A 12,115-nucleotide genomic window follows, 5' to 3' on the forward strand; every position below is an offset into this window, starting at 1 on the left:
CGTTTCCTTAACATTGGAGTCAATGAGAAATGGCAAAACGCAACCAAAATCAACTTTCCTGCGTTTTTCATGCTTTTTACCTGCTTTTCCATTGCGTTTTTGGCTTCAAAAACGCATGCTTTTCTGGCATAAAGTTAAAGGGTTATAATGTTCCTTTACACACACACAAAAAACAAAAATTAAAATGATAAAAAATATTAAACTTTACCTATTTTTCTGTTAAAATGTGCATAATCACTATTATTTCATTAAAATTGATAATGTTCCATATATTTTTTATTAAAAGTTAATTTTATCCTTTTTTTCTCTTTTTTCATTCTTTTTGACTATTCCAACTTTATTTCTCAGTGTCTTGATCTACAAAACGCATCTGCAGAAACGCAGGTGAAAACGCAGGTAAAAAGCACTGAAAACGCACTAAAAACGCGGTAAATACGCATGCGTTTTTAGCGCTAAAAAATGGCCAAAAGCCATTTGGTCAAAAACCAAGGGAAGGAAAACGTGCAGAATAAACTGCAGGTACTCCGACGCAACGTGCGCACATAGCCTTATAGGGAGTATAGGGAAAAAGATAGTCTGTCCCTCCCTTTTACCTTCCTACCAGCGGAGGTGCACCATAAGATGTTGGGTACCCCCCGCTCCTTGGAGGCTCTCCCTATTCTGTCCCTGTGACCCGTAAGTCGCAAGAAACCCACCACCAAGAATGGAAAGTGCAAAATAGTCAACAGGTCATTACCATGATCTGGTTACCATATAATATGGCACCCCAGATACAGCTGCGCAGTTATGTATTTTTTCCTGCACAGTAAAAAAGAGGAAAAAGATGATGCTTATTAATGTAATTGCATCAGATCTGGAAATCCATAGAAAATAAATAAATCTTTACTAGAATCTGGTCGTCATAAATATGACAGCCAGAATACAACTGTACATGTGTATATTCCTGTACAGTCATACAGGTGATATTTAGTAGTAATAAATAATCCCAGCAGGGAAACTTATCTGCTAGGATCACTGATAGCAAATCCCAATCCCGACGCGTTTCCCCCCTATATTTATCTTAGGGGTTCATCAGGGGAAGAACTAAGGATTTCATATCCGATTCATCAGTTTTCTTTCTTAGTTAGTTTGGCTTTCCTAGTGGCATCAGACCGACATCAGTAGCCTTTAGTAGAGGGCAGGTCGTCTGACATGCGTTACCCGCTAGTGCTACAGGTACAATGACCCCAAGGCACCGGGCAAAAAAGCGGTACCGCTTTTTATATTTATATTTATGACGACCAGATTCTAGTAAAGATTTATTTATTTTCTATGGATTTCCAGATCTGATGCAATTACATTAATAAGCATCATCTTTTTCCTCTTTTTTACTGTGCAGGAAAAAATACATAACTGCGCAGCTGTATCTGGGGTGCCATATTATATGGTAACCAGATCATGGTAATGACCTGTTGACTATTTTGCACTTTCCATTCTTGGTGGTGGGTTTCTTGCGACTTACGGGTCACAGGGACAGAATAGGGAGAGCTGACGAGGAGCGGGGGGTACCCAACATCTTATGGTGCACCTCCGCTGGTAGGAAGGTAAAAGGGAGGGACAGACTATCTTTTTCCCTATACTCCCTATAACAATAGGGTAATTATCTGGCAAAAATGACAACGATTAGAGTTGATTTACCAAGAGTTCTGTCTAGAGTGTAGAGACAATCAGCACTCCTCTTTTCACTAGTTGGCTCTACCCTCTTCTGTCCTCCCACTCACCTCACGTGACCAGTCTACAATTTGGTAATTTAAGAGTTATTACGCTTTTATGATTAAGAGCATTTTAATACTATATACTAATAAATATTGTTTTTAGGAGTTTTTGTTTTTCGGTTTTTGTCTTTCCGTCTTAAGTCTGGATTTGAGCAAGTGAAATGCATGCTCAATTGGGTTAAGATCTGGTGATTCACTTGGCCATTGCAGAATGTTCCACTTTTTTGCACTCATGAACTCCTGGGTAGCTTTGGCTGTATGCTTGGGGTCATTGTCCATCTGTACTATGAAGCGCCGTCCGATCAACTTTGCGGCATTTGGCTGAATCTGGGCTGAAAGTATATCCCGGTACACTTCACAATTCATCCGGCTACTCTTGTCTGCTGTTATGTCATCAATAAACACAAGTGACTCAGTGCCATTGAAAGCCATGCATGCCCATGCCATCACGTTGCCTCCACCATGTTTTACAGAGGATGTGGTGTGCCTTGGATCATGTGCCGTTCCCTTTCTTCTCCAAACTTTTTTCTTCCCATCATTCTGGTACAGGTTGATCTTTGTCTCACCTGTCCATAGAATACTTTTCCAGAACTGAGCTGGCTTCATGAGGTGTTTTTCAGCAAATTTAACTCTGGCCTGTCTATTTTTGGAATTGATGAATGGTTTGCATCTAGATGTGAACCCTTTGTATTTACTTTCATGGAGTCTTCTCTTTACTGGTGACTTAGAGACAGATACACCTACTTCACTGAGAGTGTTCTGGACTTCAGTTGATGTTGTGAACGGGTTCTTCTTCACCAAAGAAAGTATGCGGCGATCATCCACCACTGTTGTCATCCGTGGACGCCCAGGCCTTTTTGAGTTCCCAAGCTCACCAGTCAATTCCTTTTTTCTCAGAATGTACCCGACTGTTGATTTTGCTACTCCAAGCATGTCTGCTATCTCTCTGATGGATTTTTTCTTTTTTTTCAGCCTCAGGATGTTCTGCTTCACCTCAATTGAGAGTTCCTTAGACCGCATGTTGTCTGGTCACAGCAACAGCTTCCAAATGCAAAACCACACACCTGTAATCAACCCCAGACCTTTTAACTACTTCATTGATTACAGGTTAACGAGGGAGACGCCTTCAGAGTTAATTGCAGCCCTTAGAGTCCCTTGTCCAATTACTTTTGGTCCCTTGAAAAAGAGGAGGCTATGCATTACAGAGCAATGATTCCTAAATCCTTTCTCCGATTTGGATGTGAAAACTCTCATATTGCAGCTGGGAGTGTGCACTTTCAGCTCATATTATATATATAATTGTATTTCTGAACATGTTTTTGTAAACAGCTAAAATAACAAAACTTGTGTCACTGTCCAAATATTTCTGGACCTGACTGTATGTTTCTCTGGTTATTTATATGGCCATTTGGGATATAATCAAACTATCCTGTTCCCCACACTGAAATTAAGGGGTAGCCTGTCTTCCTCCCTGTGACCTTCTTTTCTCTGTCTCATTTAAATGGATTTTAACTATTTATGTCTAATCACTAACTGCAATCACATGTGATTTCCAGTATTTTGTTGTTTGTTTTTTTTAAAAAACTGTATACTTTTTTCACAATTGTGGTGCAGTATAATTCTTACTCCAAAAAAATATGAAAAATACAACCCCCTCGTTCACAAGTTTTTGTATGTATGGTGGCTCAGTGGTTTGCACTGTACGGTGGCTTAGTGGTTAGTACTGTATGGTGGCTCAGTGGTTAGCACTGTATGATGGCTCAGTGGTTAGCACTCTATGATGGCTCAGTGGTTAACACTGTATGGTGTCTCAGTGGTTAACACTATGGTTAGCAGTGGTTAGCACTGAACAATGGCTCAATGATTAGTACTATAGGGTGGCTAAGTGCTTAGCACTGTATGGTGGCTTAGTGGGTAACACTGCAGTCTTGCAGCGCTGGGGTCCCCGTGTTTGCGTATATTTCCTCCAGTTTCCTCCCACACTCCAAAGACATCTGGATAGGGGATGTATATAGCCCCAGTGGGGACAGTGATGCCCCATCTATAAAGTGCTGTGAAATTAAGAGGAATCTGTCACCAGGTTTTTGCTCCCTCATCTAAGAGCAGCATAATGTAGAGAGAATAGAGATCAGATCAGAGATCTTGATTCCAGCAATGTGTCACTTACTGAGCTGTTTGCTTTAATTTTGATAAAATCAGTGTTTTCTCTGCTGCAGATCTAGCAGTTATACAGAGCTGATGAATATGCTGGACTACCGCCAAGTAGTAATGGTAATCTCCTGCTGATTAATCAGTGATTTTATCAAAACTACAGCAATCAGCCCAGTAAGTGACACATCGCTGTAATCAGGATCTCTGCCCCTACATCATGCTGCGCTCAGATTAGGTGACAAAAACCTGGTGACAGATTCCTTTTAATATGGCTATATGAGTAAAATAATAATAAGTACAAAAAAAGTCCACACAGGTGCACAACCCCTATAAGGAATGCATAATCTCCATATAATCAATTAAAAAACAATTCCTTTCTATTCAATATCTATATTTCCATCTTTCTTTTTTTTCTATGTACTTATCATAATTCTATTTATCTATCCATCCTACCATCCATCCATCCATCCATCCATCCATCCATCCATTCATCTTTCCATCCATCCATTCATTCATCTATTCATTCATCTTTCCATCCATCCATCCATCTATCCATCCATCCATCCATCCATCCATTCATCTATTCATTCATCTTTCCATCCATCCATCCATCCATCCATCCATTCATCTTTCCATCCATCCATTCATTCATCTATTCATTCATCTTTCCATCCATCCATCCATCCATCCATCCATCCATCCATCCATCTTTCCATCCATCCATTCATTCATCTATTCATTCATCTTTCCATCCATCCATCCATCCATCCATCCATCCATCCATCCATCCATCTATCTATTCATTAATCTTTCCATCCTACCATCATTCAATTTATCCATCCAGCCAGCCATCCATCCATCCATCCATCCATCCATCCATCCATCCATCCATCCAGGTATCTATTATGTTTCTATCTATCTAATCTAGAGAGGTGAGGCTTAGAAAATGGTAACCTTTGTGTAGATTGGTGACAACTCACCAGTCCTATGAAGTAAGCCACACCATAAACAGAAGATAAAAGGGAACACAGAAACACATTCAGGAGTATGGTACATGTATACAAAGACCAATGTACCTAATAATACTGCCATAGAGTGACCAAAATGTGTTCACATACCAGATTACTAGATCTGTACAGGTGAGCAGCGGAGTAGCGCCATGCTATAAACTGCATGAGATCACTGTCAGGACCCGATCCATCCTCTCTGGTGATGTTCCCTTTCCTATTCTTCTCCATCCTGCCCAGTCCACCGTGATGACTTCTCCTGTTGACCGCACCATTTACTTCTCAGTCATCTTTTGCTTCTCACTTGTGAAACACTCCCCCCACCCCACTGTAACCTCGGGAACAACTATTCTTTACCCTACTTGCTTGTGTTGACCTCGTCTTCACCTCCAGTATGAAGAGCAATCACAGAAGTAAAAATGCCTCATGTGCAAAGAAATACCGATATTTTACTTGTCAGTGAATAAAAAACAGACAAGAAATGTGGAAAAAAAACATTCAAATGTTTAAGTATGAATCCCAGACAATGCCGTATGTGATGCTGAATGGTGGCATAGACTTGTTTTAGGTCTATACAGTATACTGCCTCTCTATAGTACACAGATTTGTTTTAGGTCTATACAGTATACTGCCTCTACATACTACACAGACTTGTTTGAGGTCTATACAGAATACTGCCTCTTCATACTACACAGACTTGTTTTAGGTCTATACAGCATTCTACCTATCTATACTACACAGACTTGTTTTAGGTCTATGCAGCATGCTTCCTCTCCATACTACACAGACTTGTTTTAGGTCTATGCAGTATACTGTCTAACTATACTACACAGATTTGTTTTAGGTCTGTACAGTGTACTGCCTCTCCATACTGCACAGACTTGTTTTAGGTCTATATAGTGTACTGCCTCTCCATACTACACAGACTTGTTTTAGGTCTATGCAGTATACTGTCTATCTATACTACACAGACTTGTTTTAGGTCTATACCGTGTACTGCCTCTCCATACTACACAGACTTGTTTTAGGTCTATACAGTATACTGCTGCTCCTTGCACCACCGACTTGTTTTAGAAAACAGCTGGAGAAATCCCAGAGTGTCATTACAATCAGAAGATTGATTAAGAAGAAAACATAAAAAAAAAATGTTGATGTTTTTATTTTGCAGACAGATCGAGCTGCATTCACCTGATGCCAAGCATACAGTGGTGTTAAGAAGCAAAGATCCGTCAACAGCACAGACCTGGTTCAATGCCATCCACGGAGTAGCGGTGGAACAGATTGCAAAGGCGATTACAGAAGTTAAAGATCAGCTGGGAAAAAATGGGATCTCCGGGAGCCAAGAAATCCGACACATGGGCTGGTTGGCGGAGAAGGTAAATGCTTATATTTTACAACACGCGGCATCATTGGCAGCAACAATAACTCGTGGACGGGCCACGAAATACAAATCCAGCCCAAAACATGTCCGCTTTCTTCCAATAACAGTGTCTATGGATTGTGTCCAGTATTACAACCCAGCTCTATTGAATGGGGATGTGCTGCAATACCACACACCACCATGATGCAAGTGTGGCGCTGTTGTTTGAAGAAAGGCAGCAATGTTGACTTGCTCCTAGCCCCTCTGATTTATTTCTCTAAGCTTCCTTCTTTTAGGAAACAAAAACAAGTCTGTGCAGAACTGCGAGGCAGTACAATGTATAGCAAATAATCATTTCTCTGATCACTATTGTACCTTTGTTAAAACGGTCGTCACCCAACAAAAAAAGTTAAAGGGATTCTCCAGCGTCAGAAAAAAAAGAGTTTGTCTTTTCCCAGAAACAGCGCCATTTTTTTTATCACAGGCTGTGACTTGTATTGCAGTTCATCCAAGTGCAAGGCGCTGAACGGCACTCTTATTTGGTGCATGGCTTTCGACCCATTCTGCTATACAGGAGCCTGCCTCTTCATGTCACACAGACTTGTTCTCAGTCTTTTTTTTTTCACCAGAAAGCACTGGGGTATATATATATCTATATATCAGAGACAAAGACATGATATACATGTATACACTTATTTTTGGAGTAGGGCTTATATTTTAAGAATACTCAAAAAGCCCCCAAAATCCTACTAGGTCTTATTTTTGGGGGAAACAGTATAGCTGTTTTTTTTTCATAAGCAACATGTCTTTTTAGGGCTTATATTTTTAGCATAGTCAAATAAGCCCCAAAAATCCTACTAGGGTTTATTTTTGGGGTAGGTCTTATTTTTGGGGGAAACAGGGTATAGTCTTTTTTTAGGGGTTTTTTCATAAGCAACACCTCTTTTTAGGTCTTATATTGTAAACCTACTAAAAAAAAAGCCCCCAAAATTTTACGAGGGCTTATTTTGGTAGGTCTCGTTTTCAAGGAAACAGGGCATCATTTTTTTTTTTGTTTTTCCATAAGCAACACATCTTTTTAGGGCTTATATTTAAATATACTCAAAAAAGCCCCCAAAATCCTACTAGGGCATATTTTCATCGTAGGTCTTATTTTTGGGGAAATACTATAGGTTTTCTTATTTTTGTTGTTTTTTTTTCATAAGCAACACGTCTTTTTAGACCTTATATTTTAAGGATACTCAAAAAAGCCCCAAAAATGCTACTAGGGTTTATTTTTGGGGTAGGTCTTATTTTAGGGAAAAAGGGTACTAGTGTCTTCTTTGTTTTTTGTTTTATTTTTCATAAGCAACACATCTTTTTAGGGTTTCTATTTTACGCATACTCAAAAAAATCCCCCCGAATTCTACTAGGACTTATTTTTGGGGTCGGTCTTATTTTTTTGGGGAAAAAGGGTAATTTTTTTTTTTGTCATAAGCAACAGCTCTTTAAGGCTTATATTTTACGCATACTCAAAAAAGCCCTAAAAATCCTTCTGGGGCTTATTTTTGGGATACGTCTTATTTTCAGGAGAAACAGGGTATACTCGTTTTCTTAGGGTTTTTTCATAAGCAACACGTCTTCTTAGGGCTTATATTTTACGCATGTGTGCCTCCCCCGTGCCAGCAGCTGAGCTGCTCTGGTCCGGATCTGTGGTGGCTCGAGGCTCTCCGGACCCGGGGATCGTGCGGCCACTCAAATGAAGGGGGGTATTTACAGGGGATGTATTAGAGTTCGTGACGCCACCCGTGGTATGTGGTAATTAGGAGTACCACCGCTGCAGTTGGGAGTACCCAGGGATGATAGAATAGGGCAGCCAGATGTTGTGACCCTCCACGGGTAGGGGGAATGCCCCGGGGCTCGGTGATTAGGAGGTGCAGTTGGATGCAAAGGGGTCACTTGCGTACTCACTCAGTCCATTAAGCTGACACTGACAACTGGATGAACCAAAGTTCTGGACACCGCTGCCGCTGAGGGGAGCTAGTTCGGGTCCCGTCCCTGATGGTGTTGCCTGGTGATCCGTGACCTGCCTCCTGGCACTAAGTTTACTTCTCTGTTGGTCCCGGTAGTATGAAACCTGTCGAGTCCCGCTCCCCACTATGGCTAAGTGTGGGAGCTTGCTCTCAGGGTTCTCACTTGGGATTTTCTGGACCGTTTTGAGTGGAAAGTCCTATCCCCCTCGTTGCGCTAGTACCCCGATTTTAGAGCGGGTGGGAGCGGATCTTGAAGCCTCCGTTCTCCTCGGGTACATTTTCTGGTTGCCTGAAGCTACTCCCCGACCTTGGGTCCACGTACCCCGTCGTGTCTTGGTCCCAGCCCGGTGATGGTGCAAGGCCACCGGCTGTCCTCCTTGACAGATCCGTTCCCCTTGCCACGATCCCCTGCGACCGGGGGTCCAGCTCCTCTAGTCCCAGACCACCGTCAGCCACCTAGATTGCTTCCCAGGAGCGCTGCTCCTGACCTCCTCTCACTTTCACTTATCAGACCCAACTCTCTCCTCTTGACACTCCTGACCTCCCCTCCCCAACCCCCCCAGGTGGGCGACTCTATTCCACTCAAGCCATCCACTGGTGTGTTTGGTGGGTGTGGTGCAGGGTGTATCTAGGATTTGATTTGCTGTTGGAGGCAACACCATGTGGTTAGGGACCCAAAACCAAGAAGGAGGTGGATACTGCAAGGGAGGGCAGATTGTGCAATACCCTGTGACGACCTGATAGTCCAGGGGCGTCACACATACTCAAAAAAGCCCCCCAAATCCTACTATGGCTTATTTTTGGGCTAGGTTTTATTTTAGGGGAAACAGGGTAATAGTTTGTTGTTTTTTTTTGTTTTTTTTTTATAAGCAACACATCTTTTTAAGGCTTATATTTTACGCATACTCAAAAAAAAGCCTCAAAAATCCTTCTAGGGCTTATTTTCATCGTAGGTCTTATTTTCGGGGAAATAATATAGGTTTTCTTGCTTTTTTTTTCTCATAAGTAAAATGGCTTTTTAGGGCTTATATTGTACGCACATTCAAAAAAGCTCCAAAAATCCTTCTACAGCTTATTTTTTTGGGATAGGTCTTATTTTCAGGGAAGACAGGGTATACTCATTTTTTTAGGTTTTTTTTCATAAGCAACAAATCTTTTTAGGGCTTACTGTATATTTTAAACATACTCAAAAAAAGCCTCAAAAATCCTACTATGGCCTATTTTAGGGGTAGGTCTTATTTTCAGGGGAAACAGGGTATACTTGTTTTTTTAGGGTCTTTTTCATAAGCAACACATTTTTTAGGGCTTATATTTAAATATACTAGAAAAAAAAAACAACAAAATCCTACTAGGATGTATTTTTGGGGTCGGTCTTAGTTTTGGGGAAAAAGGGTAATTTTTGGTTTTTGTCATAAGCAACACATCTTTTTAAGGCTTATATTTTACACATACTCAAAAAAGCCCTAAAAATCCTTCTAGGGCTTATTTTTGAGATAGGTCTTATTTTCAGGAGAAACAGGGTATACTCGTTTGCTTAGGGTTTTTTCATAAGCAACACGTCTTTTTAGGGCTTATATTTTAAACATACTCAAAAAAGCCCCCAAAATCCTACTAGGGCTTATTTTTGGGGTAGGTCTTATTTTAGGGGAAAAAGGGTAAAAGGTTTTTTTTTCCATAAGCAACACATCTTTTTAAGTCTTATATTTTACGCTTACTCAGAAATGCCCCAAAAATCCTTCTAGGGCTTATTTTATGGTATAGGTCTTATTTTCAGGGAAGACAGGGTATACTCATTTTTTTAGGGTTTTTTTCATAAGCAACAAATCTTTTTAGGGCTTATATTTTAAACGTACTCAAAAAAGCCCCAAAAATCCTACTATGGCTTATTTTAGGGGTAGGTCTTATTTTCAGGGATAACAGGGTATACTTGTTTTTTTTAAGGGTTTTTTCATAAGCAACAAATCTTTTTAGGGCTTATATTTTAAACATACTCAAAAAAAGCTCAAAAAGTCCTACTAGGACTTATTTTTTTGCGAAAGGGAAGGATATAGCCTTTTTTTTCTTAAGCAACACGTCTCTTGTGGGCAGATTTATGGGACAGTCCCACTAATCGTGGGACTGTTGGCGGCTGGATATTTCGGGGAGTTGATTTCTTCCTATATGCCAATGTTTTATTGTAAAGAAAACCGCATTTTTGTGCAAAAAATATTGGAATTTTTTTTATTTATTTTTTATTTCGATTTTTTTGCCCCAGCCTCATTATTTTACCAAAAAGCTGTTTAGAATGTAATGGGTGAAGGCAGATATTGGTGATAAGTTACAGCGTACGTCTTTTGCCAGATCTGCGCCGGTGGAATTCCCGGTCAAAACTCTTTCCACTCTTTTGCGCTGAACAAGCGACATTTTATTTTCCAGTCGTCGTAGCATTTGCCTTTTAAGCCATCGCGTATAATTAAGGCAGAATCATTTTTTTCTGCCACCTACTGAAAGGTGACCATTATGTGTCTTTTCCTAGAAAAGGTCACTGATCGCAACACGTCTATTTGCGTTCTCGAATCGAAGTCACGACAGTCAGAACGGCACAAAACGTGTGAATGGGAGAAAGCTTGGGAGGAAAATAATTAGGTATATTCTTATAAGAAGGGTTCCTTGATAATGAGCGGATCAGTCTGAGAGGGAACCTAAAAATAAGAGGTCACGTTCCCTGCAGCGCCTCCGCAGGAGAAACTGAGCATTACACAGTGCTCATTATAATCAGGACTGGACTTCAAGAGTGAGGCATGTTGTCACTCCGGGGAAGGGAGGACGCGACATAAAGGGTACACCATGCAAACAAAACAAAGAAATGCTAGGGAGAAGGGAGCAAGGTCACCTCTAAACACTCACCTGAGGCTGATCCCTGCACCCACTAATGTCTCTAGATGTGTCCTTTCCCCGTTCGCCTTTCTGGGCCTAAACTCAGCCAGACTCTAGTCTTGCCACTGAAACAAGACAACACTAGGAAGGTAAGACAAACTGGTGGGGAAAGACACAACAAAAAGCAGAAAACGTCTCAGCTGCACTAGAAATAACACCACAGCTATGCAGTGACGAGATCCTTCAACATGGACAGCATAGGTATGAGCTATAGCCGGCAGAAGGAGGAGTGAGGAGAGGATATTTCTAGCAGAAGGGAGTGGCTGCAGTTGAGGTTACAACTACCTGATAGATCACTGCAGGATAGACATGAACCTAAGGCTATGTGCGCACAGTGCGTTTTTCGCGGCCTTTTTGCGCGTTTTTCGGGTGCGTTTTTGGCCTCAAAACTTCATGACTTTGCTTCCCCAGCAAAGTCTATGAGTTTTCATTTTTGCTGTCCGCACACAACTGTTTTTTTAAGCTGCGTTTTTGAGCTTGAAAACAAAAATGGACATGTCAATTCTTTCCTGCGTTTTTCTGCGTTTTCCCCCCATGCAATGCATTGGAAAAACGCAGCAAAACGCAGCCAAAAACGCACCAAATCACGGTAAAAACGCGTGCGGTTTTTTTATGCGTTTTTTCGCCGCAGGTGCGTTTTTGTGCGTTTTTAGCGGCCAAAAACGCACAAAAACGCAGCGTCAAAAAGACGCAGTGTGCGAACCTAGCCTTAACCTTTTAAGTACCGGATGGAATTAAAAACGCTCCAACTCAGGGTAAACAACGAGCAGGCACTTAAGCAGATCTGTGATCCACAATAAGCTAATGTGATGCTAGATACTACAAGCAGAATGAATAGAAGGGTAGTCAGATAAGCCAGGATCATAAGCCAGAAGGTAACATATAGGATTCAGGGAGCAGAGATGTGGTCAGGAA

General features: G+C 41.1%; 1 protein-coding gene across 1 annotated transcript in view; it reads left to right on the forward strand.

The window, feature by feature from the left end:
- SNTB1 (syntrophin beta 1) overlaps positions 1-12,115 on the forward strand; it is a 230,715-nt gene that overhangs the window by 157,194 nt on the left and 61,406 nt on the right. Inside the window, exon 3 of the mRNA XM_075352904.1 lies at positions 6,081-6,288. Coding sequence (XP_075209019.1) covers positions 6,081-6,288 — 208 coding nt within the window. The remainder of the gene's footprint in view (positions 1-6,080; positions 6,289-12,115) is intronic.

This window comes from Anomaloglossus baeobatrachus, chromosome 6 (genome assembly GCF_048569485.1).
Source record: "Anomaloglossus baeobatrachus isolate aAnoBae1 chromosome 6, aAnoBae1.hap1, whole genome shotgun sequence".
In the NCBI taxonomy this organism is placed as follows: domain Eukaryota; kingdom Metazoa; phylum Chordata; class Amphibia; order Anura; family Aromobatidae; genus Anomaloglossus; species Anomaloglossus baeobatrachus.